At 45.9% G+C, this 25,892-nt stretch overlaps 1 protein-coding gene across 1 annotated transcript in view; it reads left to right on the forward strand.

The window, feature by feature from the left end:
- The window catches only part of cdh23 (cadherin-related 23), a gene marked incomplete at both ends in the record, with an annotated part of 695,931 nt that extends 672,266 nt beyond the window's left edge, over window positions 1-23,665 (forward strand). Inside the window, 17 exons of the mRNA XM_084153635.1 lie at window positions 11,706-11,825; window positions 12,937-13,114; window positions 13,473-13,684; window positions 13,879-14,073; window positions 14,504-14,617; window positions 16,896-17,025; window positions 18,599-18,862; window positions 19,013-19,174; window positions 20,192-20,448; window positions 20,538-20,635; window positions 20,900-21,100; window positions 21,385-21,425; window positions 21,541-21,601; window positions 21,841-21,970; window positions 22,554-22,673; window positions 22,837-22,947; window positions 23,336-23,665. Coding sequence (XP_084009761.1) covers window positions 11,706-11,825; window positions 12,937-13,114; window positions 13,473-13,684; window positions 13,879-14,073; window positions 14,504-14,617; window positions 16,896-17,025; window positions 18,599-18,862; window positions 19,013-19,174; window positions 20,192-20,448; window positions 20,538-20,635; window positions 20,900-21,100; window positions 21,385-21,425; window positions 21,541-21,601; window positions 21,841-21,970; window positions 22,554-22,673; window positions 22,837-22,947; window positions 23,336-23,665 — 2,724 coding nt within the window. The remainder of the gene's footprint in view (window positions 1-11,705; window positions 11,826-12,936; window positions 13,115-13,472; window positions 13,685-13,878; window positions 14,074-14,503; window positions 14,618-16,895; window positions 17,026-18,598; window positions 18,863-19,012; window positions 19,175-20,191; window positions 20,449-20,537; window positions 20,636-20,899; window positions 21,101-21,384; window positions 21,426-21,540; window positions 21,602-21,840; window positions 21,971-22,553; window positions 22,674-22,836; window positions 22,948-23,335) is intronic.
- Between the last annotated feature and the right edge of the window lie 2,227 nt (window positions 23,666-25,892).

The following is a 25,892-nucleotide window of genomic DNA, read 5'->3' on the forward strand; positions in this document are numbered from 1 at the left end:
AACGCAGAGCTCCTTGGGTACAAGCAGTCACACTTGATGCAAAGGCTAGTACAAAATGAAACGTCCTTAATCTAGAGGTTTTATAAGTATGCGTTGATCACTTCAGTGTCACAATTATGTACATTATTTCTGTCATAAAACAGACATTACATTCTTGTAAGGAGGATGAACTTTTGTCACATAGTTTGTTTTTCTGCCTATTACGGTAGCCTAAATGTTCTATGTCTGCTGCTTTGACTCCTGTCAGTCTTCTGCATTTCATTGGAGTAGGGTGTAGTTGCCCGTAGACACTGATCTTGTGCAGTTTTGCATTTCCACTAATGGTTAAAGGGTAGGTAGTATAAACGTAACCACATGTAACATATGGATTTTCATTAGTATACGCATCAAAAGTCCCAATGCAAAGTTACACCATACATATCTATTTTTCGAGTTATTAGATATAACCGATCAGAATTCATGCCGGAAAATGTTTTTGCGGGGTGCGACATTATATGGAGGACGCGGCAAGCCAGCCTATTCCCTATAATGTAAACTCCAACAGAAATTACTTCAAATGTATAACTTCAAATTAATCAAAATCGTTTGCACTAGGGTCGGGACGATACCAGTATCGCGGTACTCATTAGTATTGTGGCAAGAAAACAAAACATGAAGCTGATTTAACTTTTTTAGGAAAACAGCCCTAATGTTGAAAACAAAAATAATGATATTGTCATCCAGAGTCACATTTATTCATTTCCTAACCTATAGCACATAATATTTTACATACAGCAGGTTTTTAAAGGACCAAAGAGTTTGGTCTGTACCTGTTTTCATTTTTGCAATGGAAAAAATATTGTGATTCTGGTATCGTACTGGCCCTAGTGCAAATTATTTTGTTTAATTTGAAGTTATACATTTGAAGTAATTTCTGTTGCACTCATGACTACTGGCTTCAATTACATTTTCAGCCAATTTACAAGCAAATATTTATGAATTTATTGGTACAAATCAGCTTGCAAGGTTGCTAGCCAACTAGCCCGCTAGCGTTAGCCCTACTTGTCAGCCAGTTGCTATCAACACCTAGCTTACAGTTACATTTTAGTTAGTTTAGAGTTCTATAGATGCCATGGCGTCCTAGTAGCAGCCTAAGCACAGAGCTCCTGTAAATGTGTTCATATTTAGTTTTTTAAAAGTTTTTTATTTATTATTGTTGATTTTTAAATCAACATTGAGTTTTTATTTAATATATCTGGTGTTTTTGAGCCACTGATTTGCAGATTGACTGACAGGTTAACACTTTTTGGCTTGGATAGCTAGCTAGCTGGCTAATGTTTTGGTTTGAAAAATGCATATGGACACAGTACCAGCTTTTTTGTTTCACCTGGCTGCCAATTCCTGATCTTCTGAGAACATTACATTTACATTTTTGTCATTTAGCAGACGCTCTTATCCAGAGCGACTTACAGTTAGTGAATACATATATTTTTTTTATACTGGCCCCCCATGGGAATCGAACCCACAACCCTGGCGTTGCAAACGCCATGCTCTATCAACTGAGCTACATCCCTGCCGGCCATTCCCTCCCCTACCCTGGACGACTTGTGCGCCACCCATGAGTCTCCCGGGCGCGGCCGGCTGCAACAGAGCCTGGATTCGAACCAGGATCTCTAGTGGCACAGTTAGCACTGCGATGCAGTGCCTTAGACCACTGCGCCACTCAGGAGCAACATAATTTGAGAAGTTGCCTGAAGCGTGAGCGGAATGGGAGACAGAGTAATACAGCAGTGCTGAGGACAACTGGCTACTATTCAGAACTTTGTGTGGTGAGCTTTCTGGCGCCCAGAGCTGCTGAGGCATCACCCAAGTGGGTGTTACACAGAGTGGAATCGAAGAAGTCCAGTGGCTATAAGTCAGGCTGGTTCCCAGACTTGCCCTATACATGATCATCAGCAGACTCCATCACCATCATCTACCATCGCCTGACCAGCTCTCTCTGCCATTCACTGTCCTTTTACATCTTCGGAGGATGCAGCTTTCAGATACTTGGCCTCTATTGGTTGACATGTCATGATATATTGCTTGTTTGTTTTTTGCTTTTGAAATGCTTTGAGAGTCTATGAAAAGCGCTATAGAAATGTAATACATTATTATTATTATTATTATTATTATTGTTATTACATTAAATACATAACGCCATCTAACCATCAAACATTTTTACCGGTATATGCAGTTATCTTAGCCAGCAAACCAGCCAGCTAAAGTTAGTTACAGTGCCCTCCATAATTATTGGGACAGTGAAGCATTTTTTCTTATTTTGGCTCTATACTCTATACTCTTAGAGAGTCAGCTAATCCAATAGCGATATAGTGAGGTAAATCCAAAGTAGATACATTCCAGAGGCAATAATCCAAAGGCGGCATTGGGAAAAGGAGACGAGGGGAAGAGTCAACAATAAGACGGCGATCAGAGGAAGGCTCCAGGAAATGATCACAACAGCAGTCAGTCAGCTACTGTAGCGCGCTAGTACTAAGCCAAGGTTGAAGAACTCTGTAGCCTACTTCACAGAGATCATGCAGACCCCTTGTGTGGAGAATCTGATTGGTTGTTTACATCACACCTCCTCATGATTGGTCGATTGTAGCTCACCATTGCCAACACTCGGTCTGCATGGCTAGTGGCTAACTAACTTGAGCTAGCTAACCCAGTGTAGATTATAGATATGATGTTGAGAACGAATGCATTGTGGGTAGTTTGGAAAAGAAATTATAACTACAATTGAAGTCGGAAGTTTACATACACTTAGGTTGGAGTCATTCAAACTCGTTTTTCAACCACTCCACAAAGTTCTTGTTAACAAAATATAATTTTGGCAAGTCGGTTAGGACATCTACTTTGTGCATGACACAAGTAATTTTTCCAACAATTGTTTACAGACAGATTATTTCACTTATAATTCCCTGTATCACAATTCCAGTGGGTCAGAAGTTTACATACACTAAGTTGGCTGTGCCTTTAAACAGCTTGGAAAATTCCAGACAATGATGTCATGGCTTTAGAAGCTTCTGATAGGCTAATTGACATCATTTGAGTCAATTAGAGGTGTACCTGTGGATGTATTTCAAGGCCTACCTTCAAACCCAGTGCCTCTTTGCTTGACATCATGGGAAAATCAAATCAAAAGAAATCAAACAAGAACTCAAAATAAATTGTAGACCTCCACAAGTCTGGTTCATCCTTTGGAGCAATTTCCAAATGCCTGAAGGTACCACGTTCATCTGTACAAACAATAGTACGCAAGTATATACACCATGGGACAACGCAGCCGTCATATCGCTCAGGAAAGAGACGCGTTCTGTCTCCTAGAGATGAACATACTTTGGTGCGAAAAGTGCAAATCAATCCCAGAACAACAGCAAAGGACCTTGTGAAGATGCTGGAGGAAACAGGTACAAAAGTATCTATATCCACAGTAAAACTAGTCCTATATCGACATTACCTGAAAGGCCGCTCAGCAAGGAAGAAGCCACTACTCCAAAATCGCCATAAAAAAAGCCAGACTACGGTTTGCAACTGCGCACATGGGGACAAAGATTGTACTTTTTGGAGAACTGTCCTCTGGTCTGATGAAACAAAAATAGAACTGTTTGGCCATAATGACCATCGTTATGTTTGGAGGAAAAGGGGGGTGGCTTGCAAGCCGAAGAACACAATCCCAACCGTGAAGCACGGGGGTGGCAGCATCATGCTGTGGGGGTGCTTTGCTGCAGGAGGGACTGGTGCACTTCACAAAATAGATGGCATCATGAGGAAGGAAAATTATGTGGATTTATTGAAGCAACATCTCAAGACATCAGTCAGGAAGTTAAAGCTTGGTCGCAAATGGGTCTTCCAAATGGACAATGACTCCAAGCATATTTCCAAAGTTGTTGCAAAATGGCTTAAGAAAACAAGGTCAAGGTATTGGAGTGGCCATCACAAAGCCCTGACCTAAATCCTATAGAAAATGTGTGGGCAGAACTGAAAAAGCGTGTGCGAGCATAGATGCCTACTAAACTGACTCAGTTACACCAGCTCTGTCAGGAGGAATGGGCCAAAATTCACCCAACTTATTGTGGGAAGCTTGTGGAAGGCTCCCCGAAACATTTGACCCAAGTTAAACAATTTAAAGGCAATGCTACCAAATACTAATTTACATTTACATTTTACATTTACGTCATTTAGCAGACGCTCTTATCCAGAGCGACTTACAAATTGGTGCATTCACCTTATAGCCAGTGGGATAACTACTTTACAATGTGTTTTTATTTTATTTTATTTATTTATTTTTTGGGGGGGGGGTGAGTTGGGGTAAGGGAGGGGTAGAAGGATTACTTTATCCTATCCCAGGTATTCCTTAAAGAGGTGGGGTTTCAAATGTCTCCGGAAGTTGGTGAGTGACTCCGCTGTCCTGGCGTCGTGAGGGAGCTTGTTCCACCATTGGGGTGCCAGAGCAGCGAACAGTTTTGACTGGGCTGAGCGGGAACTATGCTTCCGCAGAGGAAGGGGAGCCAGCAGGCCAGAGGTGGATGAACGCAATGCCCTCGTTTGGGTGTAGGGACTGATCAGAGCCTGAAGGTACGGAGGTGCCGTTCCCCTCACAGCTCCATAGGCAAGCACCATGGTCTTGTAACAGATGCGAGCTTCAACTGGAAGCCAGTGGAGTGTGCGGAGGAGGGGGGTGACGTGAGAGAACTTGGGAAGGTTGAACACCAGACGGGCTGCGGCATTCTGGATGAGTTGTAGGGGTTTAATGGCACAGGCAGGGAGCCCAGCCAACAGCGAGTTGCAGTAATCCAGACGGGAGATGACAAGTGCCTGGATTAGGACCTGTGAAAGGCAGGGTCGTACTCTCCGAATGTTGTAGAGCATGAAACTACAGGATCGGGTCACCGCCTTGATGTTAGCGGAGAACGACAGGGTGTTGTCCAGGGTCACGCCAAGGCTCTTCGCACTCTGGGAGGAGGACACAACGGAGTTGTCAACCATGATGGCGAGATCATGGAACAGGCAGTCCTTACCCGGGAGGAAGAGCAGCTCCGTCTTGCCAAGGTTCAGCTTGAGGTGGTGATCCATCATCCATACTGTTATGTCTGCCAGACATGCAGAGATGCGATTCGCCACCTGGTTATCAGAAGGGGGAAAGGAGAAGATTAGTTGTGTGTCGTCAGCGTAGCAATGATAGGAGAGGCCATGTGAGGATATGACAGAGCCAAGTGACTTGGTGTATAGCGAGAATAGGAGAGGGCCTAGAACTGAGCCCTGGGGGACACCAGTGGTGAGAGCACGTGGTGCGGAGACAGCTTCTCGCCACGCCACTTGGTAGGAGCGACCAGTCAGGTAGGACGCAATCCAAGAGTGAGCCGCGCCGTAGATGCCCATCTCGGAGAGGGTGGAGAGGAGGATCTGATGGTTCACAGTATCAAAGGCAGCAGACAGGTCTAGAAGGACAAGAGCAGAGGAGAGAGAGTTAGCTTTAGCAGTGTGGAGAGCCTCCGTGACACAGAGAAGAGCAGTCTCAGTTGAATGACCAGTCTTGAAACCTGACTGGTTTGGATCAAGAAGGTCATTCTGAGAGAGATAGCAAGAGAGTTGGCTAAAGACGGCACGCTCAATAGTTTTGGAGAGAAAAGAAAGAAGGGATACTGGTCTGTAGTTGTTGACATCAGAGGGATCGAGTGTTGGTTTTTTGAGAAGGGGTGCAACTCTCGCTCTCTTGAAGAAGGAAGGGACAGAGCCGGCGGTCAAGGATGAGTTGATCAGCGAGGTGAGGTAGGGGAGAAGGTCACCGGAGATGGTCTGGAGAAGAGAGGAGGGGATAGGGTCAAGCGGGCAGGTTGTTGGGCGGCCTGCAGTCACAAGTCGCAAGATTTTATCTGGAGAGAGAGGGGAGAAAGAAGTCAAAGCATAGGGTAGGGCAGTGTGAGCAGGACCAGCAGTGTCATTTGACTTAACAAACGAGGATCGGATGTCGTCAACCTTCTTTTCAAGTGGTTGACGAAGTCATCCACAGAGAGGGAGGAGGGGGGGGGAAGGATTCAGCAGGGAGGAGAATGTGGCAAAGAGCTTCCTAGGGTTAGAGGCAGATGCTTGGAATTTAGCGTGGTAGAAAGTGGCCTTAGCAGCAGAAACAGATGAAGAAAATGTAGAGAGGAGGGAGTGAAAAGATGCCAGGTCCGCAGGGAGTCTAGTTTTCTTCCATTTATGCTCAGCTGCCCGGAGCTCTGTTCTGTGAGCTCGCAATGAGTCATCAAGCCACGGAGCTGGAGGGGAGGACCAAGCCGGCCGGGAGGATAGGGGACATAGAGAGTCAAAGGATGCAGAAAGGGAGGAGAGGAGGGTTGAGGAGGCAGAATCAGGAGATTGGAGGGAGAAGGATTGAGCAGAGGGAAGAGATGATAGGATGGAAGAGGAGAGAGTGGCGGGAGAGAGAGAGCGAAGGTTGCGACGGCGCATTACCATCTGTGTAGGGGCAGAGTGAGTAGTGTTGGAGGAGAGCGAGAGAGAAAAGGATACAAAGTAGTGGTCGGAGACATGGAGGGGAGTTGCAGTGAGATTAGTAGAAGAACAGCATCTAGTAAAGATGAGGTCAAGCGTATTGCCTGCCTTGTGAGTAGGGGGGGACGGTGAGAGGGTGAGGTCAAAAGAGGAGAGGAGTGGAAAGAAGGAGGCAGAGAGAAATGAGTCAAATGTAGACATAGGGAGGTTGAAATCCCCCAGAACTGTGAGGGGTGAGCCATCCTCAGGAAAGGAACTTATCAAGGCGTCAAGCTCATTGATGAACTCTCCAAGGGAACCTGGAGGGCGATAGATGACAAGGATATTAAGCTTAAATGGGCTAGTGACTGCGACAGCATGGAATTCAAATGAGGAGATAGACAGATGGGTTAGGGGAAAAATTGAGAATGTCCACTTGGGAGAGATGAGGATTCCTGTGCCACCACCCCGCTGACCAGATGCTCTCGGGGTATGCGAGAACACATGGTCAGACGAGGAGAGAGCAGTAGGAGTAGCAGTGTTTTCAGTGGTAATCCATGTTTCTGTCAGCGCCAAGAAGTCGAGGGACTGGAGGGTAGCATAGGCTGAGATGAACTCTGCCTTGTTGGCAGCAGAACGGCAGTTCCAGAGGCTGCCTGAGACCTGGAACTCCAGGTGGGTGGTGCGTGCAGGGACCACCAGGTTAGAGAGGCAGCAGCCACGCGGTGTGAGGCGTTTGTGTAGCCTGTGCGGAGAGGAGAGAACAGGGATAGGCAGAGGCATAGTTGACAGGCTGCAGCAAATGGCTACAATAATGCAGAGGAGATCGGAATGAAATGAACTAAACATCTGGGAAAGGAGAGAGCGGGGCCTCCCTCAGCACAACTCCCAAATATAACTCTCCCAACTTCCACCTCAGAAACTATAATTGTTGTAAACTACAGCGGTTCAATGTTTCTAGGAATAGACTAACTCAGTTTATTCAGCTAGCTAACTAGGTGCAGTATTATTCCGTGAAAATCGTCCGGGCATCAAGTCATATGACGCCACAGCCAGCTAGCATGCCGGACTCCAGCAACACGGTTTAGCGCCAATACTCTGCCACAACAAACCACCAGTGTATCAACACGCAAGCAGATCGTTCGTGTCCGTGTCTAACGTTGTGGGTTAGTCCCGACAGCTTGAGCGAGTCCGTCGTCAACTTATTCAGCCAGTTAGTTGCTTTCAGACAAAGAAGAACCCCTCCTTTCACGGCACGAACACACAGAGAGAGCCAAACTAACGTTAACTAGTCACCCATGTCCCAAATTCCTTGAACGACTCGGGCAATCAATATGTAAAAAAAAAAAAACACAAATGTAGGTTATGACTTACCCCTAGCAGCTACTGTTAGCTAGCCAAGTGCATAGCTAGCCACTGAATTGACTCAGCCAGTTCGCGTCTGTTCACACGGTCGTTCCAGCTATTGTTTACTAGTAGCTATCCAGGTAGCAACAAGCTAGCTAATATTTCAAGCACAGTAGCCACTTGCTACCTAACGTTAACGGATCAGACAATGAGATTAGGAAACAGCTGAATGGTAGGCAATTATTGTATGTAATTATTGTAGGCAGCCTGCTGGTGTAATTACAGGCACTCTCAGGCGTGAAATAACTATACCGTTGCTAATAGCTACTCGCCAGCTAGTCCCGGTGGTGGGTTAGCTAGCTAGCTTCGTGCTACGCTGGGCTACGCTGGGCACAGCCGAATACAATACTAACCTACAATAATTACATACAACAACCCACAATAACTACCTACAATACCTAACTACAATCTAAATACATAGTTTAAGCCTTACTCGACAAAGCCCAAGCTATGTGTAAAGCCAAGCTTACCCGACGCCAAGCTTACCCGACGACCTCCCCGACGTGCTTCCACCTCAGCAAGGAAGCCATGCAGGGTTTAATGGTAGACTTTCATACAGTATCCCCCTGTCCTTTCCAGAACATGTAGAGAGAAAGAGGAAATAAAAAAGCTGCACTGACAAAAATGTGAGTCAACCTGTGGTTTGGGATAAATTGAGTGTATGTAAACTTCTGACCCACTGGGAATGTGATGAAATAAATAAAAGCTGAAATAAATCATTCTCTCTACTATTATTCTGACATTTCACATTCTTAAAATAAAGTGGTGATCCTAACTGTACCTAAAACAGGGAATTTTTATTAGGATTAAATGTCAGGAATTGTGAAAAACTGAGTTTTAATCAGCTGTCCGGGTGGCTGGTCCCACAGGTGAAGAAGCCGGATGATGTGGAGGTCCTGGGCTGGCGTGGTTACACGTGGGCTGCGGTTGTGAGGCCGGTTGGACGTACTGCCAAATTCTCTAAAATGATGTTGGTTGCGGCTTATGGTAGAGAAATTAACATTCATTTATCTGGCAACAGCTCTGGTGGACATTCCTGCAGTCCGCATGCCAATTGCATGCTCCTTCAAAACTTGAGACATCTGTGGCATTGTGTTGTGTGACAAAACTGCACATTTTAGTGGCCTTTTATTGTAACCAGCACAAGGTGCACCTGTGTAATGATTATGCTGTTTAATCAGCTTCTTGATATGCCACACCTGTCAGGTGGATGGATTATTTTGGCAAAGGAGAAATGCTCACTAACAGGGATGTAAACACATTTGTAAACAACATTTGAGAGAAATAAGCTTTTTGTGCTTATGGAACATTTCTGTGATCTTTTATTTCAGCTCATGAAACATGGGAACACTTTACATGTTGCGTTTATATTTTTGTTCAGTGTAATTTAAAGCTACATTTGGTAATGTATTGGACACTATAAAGACTAGCTAGGTATTGCAATAGCTATATACCATTTGCTGTAGTTGCTAGCATGTTGAATTATACAGGAAAGAGAGACTTTCTGACAACAAGTAGCCACTGGTCGGGTCCGATTTGATTCACTGCGTGGAGACACTGCGTGGAAGAGTGGTCCCAACTGCTAGAGAGAAGATGAGAGCGTGCAGGAGGTTCAGCCCCGTCCTGGGATGGGCGACGCATGTGTGAGGATGGCCGTGTGATGGCTGCCTGGTGGAACTGGAGGATCTGTTCTGTCTCTGTGTGGCAAGGCACGTGTGGGAAGGCCATGTGATGGCCATACGGTGGAAGCGGGAGGCTCTGTTTCGTCCCGACATGACGAAACACTGTGGGGAAGGCCATGTGATGTCCGTATGGTGGAAGCGGGAGACTCTGTCCTGTCTCGGCATGGCGAGTTGCATGTGAGGAAGGCCATGTGATGGCTTTGCGGTGGAAGCAGAACATTCGGTTCCATCTGGGCCTGTGTAGCAGACTGCGAGAAGGGAACCGGAGGTGTGGAGTGTAGGGAGGAAGTTCAGGAGGTCAAGGGTTCGGTCCAGGCAAGGTGCCAGAGCTCCAGTAGGGCGCCATGTTGGACTGGCCAAGTTGCACTTTGGTGAATGAGCTGAGTCATCCACTCGACCTGGAGAAAAGTGGAATATGTTTTGAGTGAATATGGAATGGAGGATCTTACAGAACTTTTGGAAAAGCTTGAGTAGGAATTTGAACGGGACGAGAGTGAGGATGGATTAACTGTGGTGGCAGGTGCAGTGATGAATGCTGAGAAGTTGAGTGAAGAGGGAAGCAGTGTGGTGAGGAAGGTTGCCGTCAAGTGCAAAAAGAGGGATACGTGCTCCGGTAGTTCAGAGATGGAACCTGGCGAGAGTGAGGATGATGTACCTGCGGTGAGGACCGCTGAGTTCGGGCCTCGTCCCGAGGATGGTAAGGATGATTCTGGCCCAGTGGGAGTGAGATTTGTAGAGAGAATGGATCCTTGCATTCTGGCTGATCCATATGTGGTGTCAGGTTGGGTGGAGAAGAGGTTGGGGAATGTTGAGTTAGTGAAGGTAACTTGCGGTGGACTCGTGATGATTGATTGTGTTTACTCTGCCCAGAGGGAGGTGACACTCCAGATTATGCGATTAGGGACAAGAATTGTGAGTTGCTTTGCTCTCCGGAGCAGGGCGCCATTGAAAGGAGTGATAATGGAGGTGTTATTTAGTGTTGAGGAGGAGCAGTTCAATTGGAAGATTCCTGGTGTCTGTGACGCCCGACGTTTGGTGAGACGTAGATCCGGTGGAGAGCGTGGGGAAACGGTGAAGACATTGTCTTTCATGCTGAGTTTTGATGCAGAGTCTTTGCCAGATAAGGTCAATGTAGGAAGTGTCAGTTATCCCGTGGGAGCTTTTGTTCCGAAAATACTACAGTGTTTTAGGTGTCAAGTTTATGGGCATGTTGCAGCAGATGCCTAGATGTGAGAAGTGTGCAGGAGGGCATGAGACGAAGGAATGTGTGGTATCGGTGGAGAAAGTTATGTGTGTTAGTTGCGGGGGTGCACATGGGGCTGGAGATTGGAGGTGTCCAGTGAGAGAAAGGCAGATTGAGGTTGCTAGGGTTAGAGGAGTACAGAAAGTGTTGTATGCCGAAGAAGCAGTGAAGAGAGTGGTAGAGGAAGATGGGTACATGGTGAGAGATCCTGAGAGGATTCCTGTGAGTAGGCAGAGACCCAGAGAGAGTGATGGGAAGAATATGTGTTTCAGTAAGGTGGGGTTTTTAGCATTCATAGCCATGGTTGTCAATTGTACTGCAGAAATGGTTCAAAAGTCACAGAAAATAGAGGTTTTGGTGGCAGCAGCAGAGAAGTACTTGGAATTGCAAGGATTTACGGCAGAACAGATGAAGGGGGTGTTGAGTAGTAGTGTTATGTCCTCTCAGATCGTTAGTCTGGAGTAGGACTAGATAGGGTTAAATAGTGGAATGGGGTGGTGTTTTTTTTAGAGAGGGCTAATAGTTGGCAGGGCAATTTTCCTTTTTCCCAATTTTGTATTACCATATCAAATAATTTAATATAGGTAGGCCGTGAATGGCCTCACACATCAGTACAGTAGGTGGCGGTGTATGCACCTAAAAGTTGGATGCGATCCGCCAACCAAATCCCAAAGAAGAAGAAGAAGGAGTTCCTGCTCTGGCTGCTTTCCAATACTGACGACAAGCCCATATATGGAAGTTCCTGCTGTGGATTGATGGGTTGTCTAAAGCTTAAACTCTCACCCTAAAACTGCCTTATAAACTACACTTAATAATCATCTTCCTCTTTCTCCTCTTTCTCCTCCTCCTACTTTTCCTCCTCCCTCTCTTGTCAGGGTGACATCTACATTCTGTCTCCACTGGACAGAGAGACTAAAGACCACTACACCCTGACGGCCATCGCTAGGGACAACCCTGGGGGCAGCCACAACAACCGACGGGAGAACTCTGTTCAGGTGGGATTCATACTGTAGTAGAACATAAGTAAACATTGTTGAATGCACTGACTGTAAGTCACTCTGGGTAAGACTAAAATGTGAATGTAAATGTACATTCAAAATACTCTGCGGACAGTTTATTAGGTACAGCACCCCGTTCATGAAAATTGTTCACTCCTACAGACAGTGAGTCACGTGGCCGTGACTTGCTATATAAAGCAGGCAGACAGGCATCGGGGCATTCAGTTACTTTTCGATTGAACATTAGAATGGCAAAACGAGTGACCTAAGCGACTTTGAGCGTAGTATGATTGTCGGTGGCAGGCGCACCGGTTCCAGTATCTCAGAAACAGCCGGCCTCCTGTGCTTTTCACACACGACAGTGTCTAGGGTTTATTGAGAATGGTGCGACAAACAAAAAACAGTCCTGTGTCTGAAAACAGCTCGTTGATGAGAGAGGTTGAAGGAGAATGGCAATAATCGTGCAAGCTAACAGGCGGGCCACAAACGGCGCAGTACAACAGTGGTATGCAGAACGACATGTCGGAATGCACAACACGTCGCTCCTTGTCGTGGATGGGCTATTGCAGCAGACGACCACGCTGGGCTCCACTCCTAACAGCTAAAAACAAGAAGTGGCTCCAGTGGGCAAGCGATCACCAACACTGGAAAATTGTGGAAAAGTGGAAAAGCATTGCCTGGTCAGACGAATCCCGGTTCCTGTTGCGTCATGCTGATGGCAGATTCAGGTTTTGGCGTAAGCAACATGAGCCAATGGCCCCATCCTGCCTGGTGTCAACGGTACAAGATGGTGGCAGGGGTGTAATGGTGTGGGGAATGTTTTCCTGGCACACGTTAAGTCCCTTGATACCAATTGAGCAGCGTTTGAACGGCACACCTTGTAGAATACATGCCCCGAAGAATTCAGAGTGTTCTGGAGGCAAAGGGGGGTCCAACCCAGTACTAGATGGGTGTACCTAATAAACTTGCCACTTTGTGTATATCTCTGCATTGGTAGTATGTGTGTTATGATCCCTATGGGGATTGAGACCACAACCTAGGCATTGCTAACGCCTCTTACCACCTGAGCCACATCATATTTTCCCTATCCCTGGTCTGTCTCTCTCAGGTCTTGGTTGTCGTTCTGGATGTGAATGACTTCCGTCCACGGTTCTCAGAGCAGGTCTTTGAGACCAGTATGTTTGAGAACGAGCCCAGTGGGACATCCGTGATCAAGCTGACTGCCACTGACCTGGATGAGGGGGAGAACGGTCTGCTGTCCTACAGCATGCAGGGCCCGGGGGCAGGTAGGAGCCTCACACACACACACAAACGCGCACGCACGCACGCACGCACACACGCAGACACACACGCAGACACACACGTGCACGCGCACACACGCGCATGCGCACGCACACGCACACGCACGCACACACACACACACACACACACACACACACACACACACACACACACACACACACACACACACACACACACACACACACACACAGAGGCTTTTGTTCCAGCCCAGTATTAACACAACTGATTGAACTTACTATGGTCTTCATTAGCAATTCATTAGTTGAATCAGGTGTGTTATTGCTGGGCTAAAACAAAAGCCTGTATATCTCTCTTTCTCTCTCCCTCTTTATGGTGTATCAGATGCCTTCTCTCTGGACGCTGACACAGGCCTGGTGCGTTCTCGCCGTCTGCTGCAGTCCTTTGAGTGCTTTAACCTGACGGTGGTGGCCACAGACCAGGGCAGACCACCCCTCTGGGGCACCGCCACCTTACACATCATCATCATAGATGTCAACGACAACAGGCCCATGTTCGTCAGGCCCACCAACGGCACCATCATGCACATCATGGAGGTGTGTGTATGTGTTTGCTTGTGCATGTTGGTGGTACGACAGTATGGTGTTAAAGTCCCTAGCAGTATAGTAGTATTTTTGCGTGTATGAAACTGTTGGTCCACTACACAGTGCTAACTCTCTGCAGTTTTAGTTATAGTGCATACAAACAGGATATCTCAAATCTCAATGATGTGTCTGTCCCCCCCTTGTAGGAGCAGGCCCCAGGTCTACTGGTGTACGAGGTGTTTGCGACAGATGGGGATGAGGGGGTGAATGGAGAGGTGCGCTATGCCTTCCTCCAGACAGGCGTTAGGAACAGAGATTGGGAAAACTTCCACATTGACGCTATTACAGGAGTCATCACCACCGCCGTCAAACTGGACCGAGAGAAGCAGGCCCTGCACAGTGTGAGTGGACTGACAGGACATGACCTAGGGCCCAATTCTAACCATACATATGCACTTGTAGCTGGTGACAACCTGAATCATACCTTGATGTCAATGGGAGATATGCAAAGTTTGAGGTGTAGGTCTGGCAGATTTCATGTTAGGATTCAGCCCAGACAGGAATGAACAAGCTGATATGCAATTTATAAACCTACACAGTGATGGAGTGTGTGTATTGTGTTTGTATTGTGTGTGTGTGTGTGTGTGTGTGTGTGTGTGTGTGTGTGTGTGTGTGTGTGTGTGTGTGTGTGTGTGCACATGCATATGTGTGTGTATATGTGTGTGTGTGTGTGTGTGTGTGTGTGGGCGTGTGTGTGTGTGTGTGTGCGTGCATGCTTGTGTGTATGTGTATTGTTTATGGCTGACTAACGGACTGTGTCCTGTCCCTCAGCTGATTGTTGTGGCCTATGACCTAGGTCAGCCCGTGCCTTATGAGACAACCCAGCCCCTACAGGTGGCGCTGTTGGACATCGATGACAACGAGCCCGTCTTCTTCAAGCCCCTGGTGAGTGGAGGAGAGTTAGAGAGCTGGGCCGTGTCTCATTCGAGGAAGATGTTCCCTCCACTCTGCCTTAATTCACACTCATCTTCATGTAATGAAACATAGCCCTGTACTCCTCAGCTATAAATCAAACTCTGTGTTTATACCTTACCACTAAGTGATACTTGAAACTGCATAACATTTTGTCTGTACCAAGCATGTTTGTATGATCAAACCACCTTTTCAAATCTCTAGCTATCTCTCCCTTCATATTTGTGTCTTATTTAGTATTTTATGTACTGTACTGTGTTTGTATATTAGTCAATACCCTCATTTATACCTGGCACTAACATGCGTCCTTTGTCCTGATCTTGCCCACATTTTCAGAAATATGTCTACACATGGTATTAAAATATGTCTCATATTTGTCCACTGTGTCCGCATTGTGACCAGATTTTACGGGATTATGATGATTTACAGCGCCTTCAGAATGTATTCACACCCCTTTACTTTTTCCACATTTCGTTGTGTTACAGCCTGAATTTAAAATTGATTAAATTGAGATTTGTTGTCACTGGCCTACACATAATGTCAAAGTTAAATGATGTTTTTAGAAATGTTTACAAATTAATTGAAAATGAAAAGCTGAAATGTCTTGAGTCAATACGTATTCAACCCCTTTGTTATGGCAAACCTAAATAACTTCAGGAGTAAAAATGTGCTTAACAAGTCACATAAGTTGCATGGACTTACTCTGTGTGCAATAACAGTGTTAAACATTTTTGAATGACTACCTCATCTCTGTACCCCACACATACAATTATCTGTAAACTGCCTCAGTTGACAACAAAGACCAGGGAGGTTTTCCAATGCCTCGCAAAGAAGGGCACCTAATGGCACTGTAGATTATTTTATTTTTTTAAATAGCAGACATTGAATATCCCTTTGAATATGGTGACGTTATTAAGTTTGGATGGTGTATCAATACACCCAGTCACTACAAAGATACAGGCATCCTTCCTAACTCAGTTGCCGGAGAGGAAGGAAACCGCTCAGGGATTTCACCATGAGGCCAATGATGACTTTAAAACATGTACAGCGTTTAATGACTGTGATAGGAGAAAACTGAGGATGAATCAACAACATTGTAGTTACTCCACAAAACTAACCTAATTGACAGACTGAAAAGAAGGAAGCCTGTACAGAAAAAACATATTCCAAATATACAGAATAAAATATTCCAAAACATGCATCATGTTTGCAACAAGGCACTAAAGTAATTGTGCAAAAAAATTTGGCAAAGCAATTAACTTTTGGTCCTTAATACAAAGTGTTATGTTTGGGGCAAATCCAATACAACACATTACGGAGTACCACTCTCCATATTTTCAAGCATAGTGGTGGCTGCATCATGTTATGGGTATGCTTGTAATCGTCAGGATAAAACATTTACGGAATGAAGCTAAGCACAGGCAAAATCCTAGAGGAAAAACGGGTTCAGTCTGCTTTCCACCAGACACTGGGAGATTAATTCACCTTTCAGCAGGACAAAAATCTAAAACACAAGGCCAAATCTACACTGGATTTGCTTACCAAGAAACCAGCAAATGTTCCTGAGTGGCCGAGTTACAGTTTTGACTCAAATCTGCTTGAAAATATATGGCAAGACCTGAAAATGGTTGTCTAGCAATGATCAACAACTAATTTGACAGAGCTTGAAGAATTTTCAAAAGAATAATGGGCAAATGTTGCACAATCCAGGTGTGGAAAGCTCTTAGAGACTTACCCAGAAATACTCGCTGCCAAAGGTGCTTCTACAAAGTATTGACTCAGGGTTGTGAATACTTATGTAAATTAGATATTTATATCTATTTAGTCCATTTTGAATTCAGGCTGTAACACAACAAAATGTGGAATAAGTCAAGGGGGTATGAATACTTTCTAAAGGCACTGTAAATGGTTTCACTGTCCAGATCCATCTACACTTGTAACATATCATGACACAATGTGTGCCTGACTACCTCCGGAGGTGGTCAGGAAGATCTGGTCACAATCAGATCACAATACGTCTTTTAATCGTCTATACTTGTCTGAAAATGTGGGCACAATCTGAATGTGGACAAGATCAGGACAAAGGATGCATGTTAGAACCAGGTATAAATGGGGGTAATGTGTCTGTTTCATGTGTGACGATTTTGTCTTACGTCTGGCTCATGTATCTGTGTGTGTGTGTGTGTGTGTGTGTGTGTGTGTGTGTGTGTGTGTGCGTGCGTGCCTGTCTGTCTGTCTGGCTCACTCTCAGCAAGGCAGCCTGCCGTACCAGACTCTGTCTGTGGCAGAGCACTCTACTCCAGGGACAGTAGTTGGTAATGTGACAGGAGCTGTGGACGCAGACGAAGGCTCGAACGCTGTAGTCTACTACTTCATAGCAGGTCTGTCGAGAGGACAACACAACACCACAGACACACATAGACACACACAGACACACACACATACAGGCACACAAGCACACACACACACTGATTCAGCCATACGTGAGAATGCTGTTCATTGACTACAGCTCAGCGTAACACCATAGTGCCCTCAAAGCTCATCACTAAGCTAATGACCCTGGGACTAAACACCTCCCTCTGCAACTGGATCCTGGACTTCCTGACGGGCCGCCCCCAGGTGGTAAGGGTAGGTAACAACACATCTGCCACGCTGATCCTCAACACGGGGACCCCTCAGGGGTGCGTGCTCAGTCCCCTCCTGTACTCCCTGTTCACCCATGACTGCATGGCCAGGCATGACTCCAACACCATCATTAAGTTTGCCGATGACACAACAGTGGTAGGCCTGATCACCGACAACGACGAGACAGCCTATAGGGAGGAGGTCAGAGATCTGGCCCGTGTGGTGCCAGGATAACAAGCTCTCCCTCAACGTGATCAAGAAAAAGGAGATGATTGTGGACTACAGGAAAAGGAGGACCGAGCATGCCCCCATTCTCTTCGACGGGGCTGTAGTGGAGCAAGTTAAATGCTAAATGCCTAAAATGTAAATGTATACAATATAAATATCAAGTTGAGAGCTTCAAGTTCCTTGGTGTCCACATCACCAACAAACTATCATGGTCCAAACACACCAAGACAGTTGTGAAGAGGGCACGACAAAGCCTATTCCCCCTCAGGAGACTGAAAAGATTTGGCATGGGTCCTCAGATCTTCAAAAAGTTATACAGCTGCACCATCGAGAGCATCCTGACTGGTTGCATCACTGCCTGGTACGGCAACTGCTCGGCTTCCGACCGGAAGGCACTACAGAGGGTAGTGCGTTTGGCCCAGTACAACACTGGGGCCAAGCTTCCTGCCATCCAGGACCTCTATACCAGGCAGTATCAGAGGAAGGCCCTAAACATTGTCAAAGATTCCAGCCACCCTAGTCATAGACTGTTCTCTCAGCTACCGCACGGCAAGCGGTACCGGAGCGCCAAGTCTAGGTCCAAAAGGCTTCTTAACAGCTTCTACCCCCAAGCCATAAGACTCCTGAACAGCTAATCAAATGGCTACCTGGACTATTTGCATTGTCCACCCCTTTTATGCTGCTGGTACTCTCTGTTATTATCTATGCATAGTCACTTTAACTCTACCTACATGTACATATTACCTCTATTACCTCGAATAACCTGTGCTCCTGCACATTGACTCGGTACCGGTATCCTCTGTATATAGACTCGCTACTGTTATTTTAATCCTGCTCTTTAATTATTATTTTTATTTTTTTACCCATCTGTTTTTTCCTTAACACTTATTTTTCTGAAAACTGCGTTGTTGGTTAAGGGCTTGTAAGTAAGCATTTCACTGTAAGGTCTACACCTGTTGTATTCGGCTCATGTGACAAATAAAATTTGATTTGATTTGATACCGGACAATGCAATGAACAATGAAATACCTTTTTGGTTGCTGCCTGTTGCTGTCCCTTCTATGAATGGATGTAACACTGATTTCCACCCCTGCCCTTTAGGGGGAGATACTGAGGGGAACTTTGGCCTGAACCCAGAGGGCATACTGAAGGTGAAGAAGGATCTGGACCGTGAGGACATCTCAGTGTACTCCATCATCGTCAAGGCATCCAGCCACAGGAATTGGGTCCCTCCCAGGGATCAGAGGTCAGCCCGGGGTAGCGCCCTTGACCCCAGCCATGACCCCACTCTGCAGGAGATCAGAATCTACCTGGAGGACATCAACGACCAGCCACCACGCTTCACCAAGCTGGAGTACACTGCAGGTACTGTACATAAACTGGGGTAGGGGTTTGTGTGTCTATGTGTGTGAATTGATTATATTGTGCTGCTCTCACTAACCAGTTAACTCTCTCTCTCTCTCATTCTCTCTCTTTGTGTCCCCCCCCCCCTTCCCCCTCTCTTTCTCTTTTTAGGTGTGGCTGCTGATGCCAAAGTGGGTTCAGATCTGATCCGGGTACAGGCCATAGACAACGACGTAGGGAACAACAGCCTGGTGCTGTACCATGTCCTGTCCATCCGCTACATTCAACTCCAGTCCAATGACTCTGAGGACATAGGAAACGTCTTCACCATAGGTCAGTCACTGCCTACTTGCCTAGCATGACTATTATCTCCTCTGTGTTTGTGTAGTATCCCTTGTTAATCCTTGATAACCAATGTCGGGATCAATTCCATTTCAATTCACAATTGAGGCAATTCATTGAATTGAAATAGAATTGGCCCCTACTATGCTCATTGATAACTAAGGTTGGGATCAATTCCATTTCAATTAAGGTAAAAATATTGTCAGAAATTAAATGGAATTGGCCCCAACCATGTTGATAACCCTCTCTCCCTTCAAAAGTCTCCTTACGGCCCAGTACATCACTGGGGCCAAGCTTCCTGCCATCCAGGACCTCTATACCAGGCGGTGTCAGAGGAAGGCCCTCAAAATTGTCAAAGACTCCAGCCACCCTAGTCATAGACTGTTCTCTCTGCTACCGCACAGCAAGCGGTACCGGAGTGCCAAGTCTAGGTCCAAAAGACTTCTCAACAGCTTCTACCCCCAAGCCATAAGACTCCTGAACAGCTAATCATGGCTACCTGGACTATTTGCACTGCCCCCCCACCCCCACCCCATCTTTTTACGCTGCTACTCTGTTAATTATTTATGCATAGTCACTTTAACTCTACCCACATGTACATATTACTTCAACTAGCCGGTGCCCCCGCACATTGACTCTGCACCGGTACCCCCCTGTATATATAGCCTCCCTACTGTTATTTTATTTTACTTCAGCTCTTTTTTTCTCAACTCTTTTTTGTTGTTGTTTTATTTTACTTTTTTATAAAAAATAAATGCACTGTTGGTTAAGGGCTGTAAGTATGCATTTCACTGTAATGTCTGCACCTGTTGTATTCGGCGCATGTGGCCAATAAAATTTGATTTGATTTATTAGTCCTTTATAACAACGGTTGGGATCAATTTCATTTAAATTCAGATAATGAATTTACTACTGTAAATTGACTGAATTGAAAAGGAATGGGCCTCAACCCCATTGATAACTGTGAATCACAATGGAATTGGCGTTGAACCTGTTGATAACCCTTAGGAGAGATAGATGGGATCATCCGTACCTTTGACCTGTTCACGGCCTACGACCCGGGCTACTTCATGGTGGAGGTATTGGCACGGGACCTGGCGGGCCACAGTGACATCGCCATGGTGGGCATCTACATCCTGCGGGACGACCAGCGGGTGAAGATCATCATCAACGAGGTACCCGAGCGGGTACGACAGTTCCAAGAAGAGTTTATCAACCTGCTATCCAACATCACCAGAGCCATAGTCAACACGGACGATGTGCAGGTAGGTGGGGGATGGGTGTATACAATTACGTATGAAATGTGTATGTCCCACTAACCCCCTTTGTCATCTCCTCCTCGGTTTCTGCTCAGTTCCACGTGGACAAGAAAGGCAGAGTGAACTTTGCCCAGACAGACGTGCTCATACACGTGGTCAACAAGCAGACCAACCGCATCCTGGATGTGGAAAAGTCAGTTGCTACCTGGCAGTATAGTTTATTATCATGTTATTACCTATAGAAATATAATTACTAGAACGGACATTCCCCATTCCCATATTTAGTGTACCCATTAATTTTACGGTCAAATTGCAGTGGTCTGAGGGGGCTTTGTCCCTTCTAGTAATTATATTTCTATGTCATTACATTGTTACTACACTAAAATCATGCTGTATAAGGCTACTCCTCTCTGTGCTAAGCCCATTGTCTCTCCTTCCCTGGCCTTGTGATTGACAGGGTGATTCAGATGATTGATGAGAACAAGGAACAGCTGAGGAACCTGTTCAGGAATTACAACATCCTGGACGTCCAGCCTGCCGTCAGCAGGAGAGCACCTGATGACCTCACAACGCTACAGATGGCCATCATTATCCTAGCTGTGTTGCTCTTCTTGGCGGCCATGTTGTTCATCTTCACGAACTGGTACTATCGCACAGTGTAAGAGCTGTAGTTGACAAACATAGCATACCAATCCACTTTAATTTATACAATCCAATAATCATACTCATACTAAACCACTTCATTTTACAATATGCTCTTATGTATCAAAGTAATGATTGTTCTTTCAGTTCATCTCAATTGTCAATTACTTTTTATTTTTTATTTCAATGGAATTTGTAATGGTGTTACTTCACACTGGCTATGATAGGAGACACTAATTTGACTTGGCTATGTCAACATGTTGATCGTCTCACCTGTCTGTGTGTTTTTCTGCGCTACAGACACAAGAGGAAGCTGAAAGCCATTGTAGCAGGATCCACAGGTGAGAGACAGCACCGAGTGGACAGTCCCTGCAAGCCTAACAGCAGAAAGTGGCAAACTATTAGCACTGTGTGTGTGTGTGTGTGTGATTCAGAATTCACCTGTCTGTCTTCCAGGGAACCAAGGTCTCATGGACATCCTGGATATGCCCAACACCAATATATACTCATTTGAGGGGTGAGACAATCTAGATTACAGAGTGAATGCATTTTAGAAATCTTTAAAACGTTTAAAAACCTACTTTGTTGCACTTCACTCATGTCGTTGATATGTCTGTGGCGGCGTATTCCTTTTGCAGGCTCACAGATGCATGTAGTGCTGATCTTAAATGTTTGACAGTTGTGTATACAGTTTCTAAGACTGGTGAAGTGTTAGCTGTGTGTGGTTATAGCTAAGACTGTGTTGTTGACACTCAGGGCCAACCCTGTTTGGCTGGACCCGTTCTGTCGGAACCTGGAGCTAGCTGCCCAGGCAGAGCACGAAGACGACCTGCCGGAGAACCTCAGTGAGATCACTGACCTGTGGAACAGTCCTGCTCGCACTCACGTGAGTACAGCTATCTACGTATGTTCATGTATTTCTATGAGTACAGCCATCTATGTTTATATTCATTTATCCAACTTTATGAATTTCTATGAGTACAGCGAGTTATCTTTGTTAGTAAGTACTGTGCCCAACCATGGGGCTTGTGAATATCCACTATACAGCACACAGAACACCACACTACACAGGATTGTGCTACAGTATTGTGCTACTAACACCCTAGGGAAGATGAAACCACAATCTCTCAGGTTTACATGAGCTCTAATTTGCCATCATGGCTTTGCCCTCCGAGTGACCCACAGGCCGGGATTCAATCAAAGGCACACTGTTGACAAGCGCACTGCACTTGACTTTAAAAGGTCATTCATGCTTGAGCCGACATCTGCAGCATTTACCGTGAATGCGATCTCTGCAATCATGGAAATTGCGTGCATTGTCGGTAGTGCAGTACGCATTTGATTGAATCCCGACCAAAGTCAGCTCTGGATCTCTGTGTCTCTCCTATCCCCAGTGATGTTCGAAGCCAGGCGTTAGTCTTTAACTAAAGTGTGTGTGTGTGTGTGTTTGTTTGCATTACACCCTGCAGGGAACGTTTGGCCGCGAGCCCCAGGCCAAGCCTGGGGATGAGCGCTACCTGAGGGCAGCCATCCAGGAGTACGACAACGTCGCCAAGCTGGGCCAGATCATGAGGGAGGGGCCCATTAAGGTGAGGAACACACACAGGTGTCCCCTCAGGTGGCAGACTCCACACATTCTTGTTGGGGACTAATATTAAACCATTGGTTTTTAGGTTCTGTGCAGCTTTCTAAAACATATTGGGATGGTACATTTTGATTGACTGTGACTTACCCTAACTGCTGTCCTATCAGGGCTCACTGCTCAGTGGGGTTCTGGACAACTACCCGAGGCTCAAAAAGCTATTTGCAGCCAGAGTGGTTACCATGTCGACCAGCCAATGCGACCAATCGTCAGTCACAGAGGTGGAACATGAGAAAAAACAGGTCCAATCCTGCTGCTGTGTGCTGTACTGTTCCCCGCTAATGGAGGGTGCGCTCTCACTACTCTGTTTCCTCCACTGGCGCTTCCCCTTCTCACTGCCTCTCACTCTGCTTGCATAACTCCTGTAGGCCACTGCCAGCCCACGCTACTGCTCGATAGGATGTTGCAACTCACTGCTAGTGCTAACTACCTGCTGTTTTTCTCCTCAGAATTCCTTTCAGGCACATTTCTGACTGCTGCACTCCTTTTCACAATATTGCATCTGAATGTCAATGTTATTTACTTTCGATGAGACAATTGGTGCCAACTGCTTTGGTAAATGTTTCTCCTATCCCCAAATCCATTCATGTCCCTTCATTCCTCTCCCAGCTGATCCAGAGTGACCTGGATGATGACGAGGATGAGCGCATGGGTGACAGCTGGGGCACGCTGCACTTCAAACACAAGCTCCCCGTTGAGATGAGGGGGCCCGACGGTGTCCACAGCAGCACGGGCACACTCCTAACCTCTGACCTCAACAGCCTGCCCGAGGATGACCAGCGGGCCCTGGCACGCTCCACAGAGGCGCTGAACGTCACCAACGGCGGGCTGTACGCCGAGCGCAACACCCGTACCGAGTCTGCCAAGTCCACACCGCTGCACCGCAACAAGGATACCGACACGCTGACCGAGAGTCAGCTGGAGATCACAGAGTTATGACTAGCCGAGGCCTCGCTGGTCTGAGAAGAGCCACGACTGAGTGGAGTGTCCTACTGCTGTCCCCCTGCCTCCTCCCCTATCCTCCCCTCAAAAACTGAAGGTCAGACACTGACCAGGATACAGCCATGGGAGATTGGGGAAAGTGGGTAGAGGGCCAGGGGTTGGAGGAGGTGGAGTGTGTGCAGTCTGGGAACTTCAAATGCCAGTGAAGATCTTTGTGAGCCATGGATGGCATGTGTGAGGGATCCTTTCAAAGATGGATTTTAATTTGGTTTAATGTCTGATGGTGGACCAAATGCAAAGGCCTACGTGTCAATCGAAGACCTGGAACATAGAATTGCAGACCAAATTGAAAGACTACTAAGATTAAACATGGTGATAAAGAGGACACTATGGCCAGCTTGTCTGGGACATCTCTTGCAGGACACCATTTGGTCTCCTACAGTCATTCTAAGATCAAGGTGGAGAGAGGCCAAGACTGGTTTTTATAAGGACAGATCTGTCCAATAACAGCCTAGACCTTGTCATGTGACTGTCCCACCACACTGTCAGACAGAAGTACACAGTGTCCTTCTGGAGTTACGTCCTAGGTTGCACACACTCTCACACACAAAAAAAGCCACAGACCAGCGAACGGCCACCAAATGGACTGTAGAAAATAGTTACATTTCTATGTCATGTAAAAAAAATATTTACTGTAAAAGAGGTAAGGGATGAGCACTGATTGGGTGAGGAAGGGAAGATCGATAAGGACATTATTTGAGTTGAGAGGACTTCTGTTCTATCTCCCAATGAATGGGGAATCTTGGGTATCCTGAATTTAGAGACCTAACTGGACACCAACAGACATAGGTCATGATATTTGACTACAGAAGGACTTCTATGTTTAATGATGTCATCATTGAGGAGCACAGATGAAGAACGTTCTGAAGAGGAGGCTTTGTCTGGATATTCGCACAAGAGACCATTTCAGTATGCAGGGGGTTAATAAATAAACCCACTCTGCTATAGTGGCCAGTAGCCTGGTTAAACCAGACTGAACGCTGAGCTCGCCACTGTAACAGTGAAATCCGTTTCGCATGCCAGGCTAGTGGCCCAGCAGAGCAGCTCTAGGACTGGATGAACCCATAATAAAAAGAGAAGACTTATAGACAGAGCCACAGCGAGCGCATTCAATACAGTTCTTCACTTCTCAAGTTACATGAGCAATATGACAATGAAAATAATAATTGGGACTGAGTAAGAGTGGAACAATGCCTCATATTCGGGATAGTCAATCCGTAGCACTGAAGATCTGTGGTATAGCAAGATTGAAATATAAAGGTAATTTCCGATTGAGCCGATATATGTAGTGTTTACCGTGAATGCAGTCTCCGAGAATGCTGAAACAATGCCTTTAAATTTCAATCGCACTATACCCCGATTCTTCAGCCCTTGGATTGCTAGGAGGGGTAAGGGTGGGAGTATATAAAAAAAAAATGAAAAATAGTGGGTAACATAAGAGGGCATGCTGCCCCACAAAAAATACTTGACACTGCCACCAGAGTTCATGGTAAAAAAATAAATTAAAAAAATATGGCCCTTCGAGAAAATATTTTGGAAGAAAAAAATGCTGCTTTACCAAAATGGGTAAAGCCAAAATGGATGTTTGGAATATGTGTACTACATTGTACTTTGGAGACATTTGTCTGTTTTCCTTTTGTGTAGCAACTGTTTCCCAACCTGAGTGTTTAGCATGATTTATTTTTATACTCCAATTTTGAACGTTTTAATTTGTCTTTATTCTCACCAGCCCTGAGAAACGTGTTGAGAAATGTTGTTGGTGGATGATCTGTGATAAAAAAATAAATATGCAACTGCCTCCGCCTCGGGGTCAGTGGGTTGATAGGAGTGTGTAGCCAATTCCTCTCACTATTTATTGAAGCACAGAGGCAGGACACTGAGGAGGAGCTGGTAACTAATTCTACTGTAAAACTACACACTATGCTGATGTGTCTACTGATTGAGCGGTCACTGACTATCTTGATGAAGTTGACCTGACTACCCAGACTCCTTGCTCCGGCCAAACTCTACGCCACACCCACAGACGATAGTTTCTTCTCCACAAGTCTGGATCTGAGTACTTCCCTGACCCTTCACCGAATGCAAACACATTCAGGGCCATCTGATTGGTCCAGAAACCGATGGGTTGGGCCAGAGCCAGAACACGTGGGTAAAGAAGCGGGTT

Source organism: Coregonus lavaretus (assembly GCF_964263955.1).
Source record: "Coregonus lavaretus genome assembly, chromosome: 36".
Lineage (NCBI taxonomy): Eukaryota > Metazoa > Chordata > Actinopteri > Salmoniformes > Salmonidae > Coregonus > Coregonus lavaretus.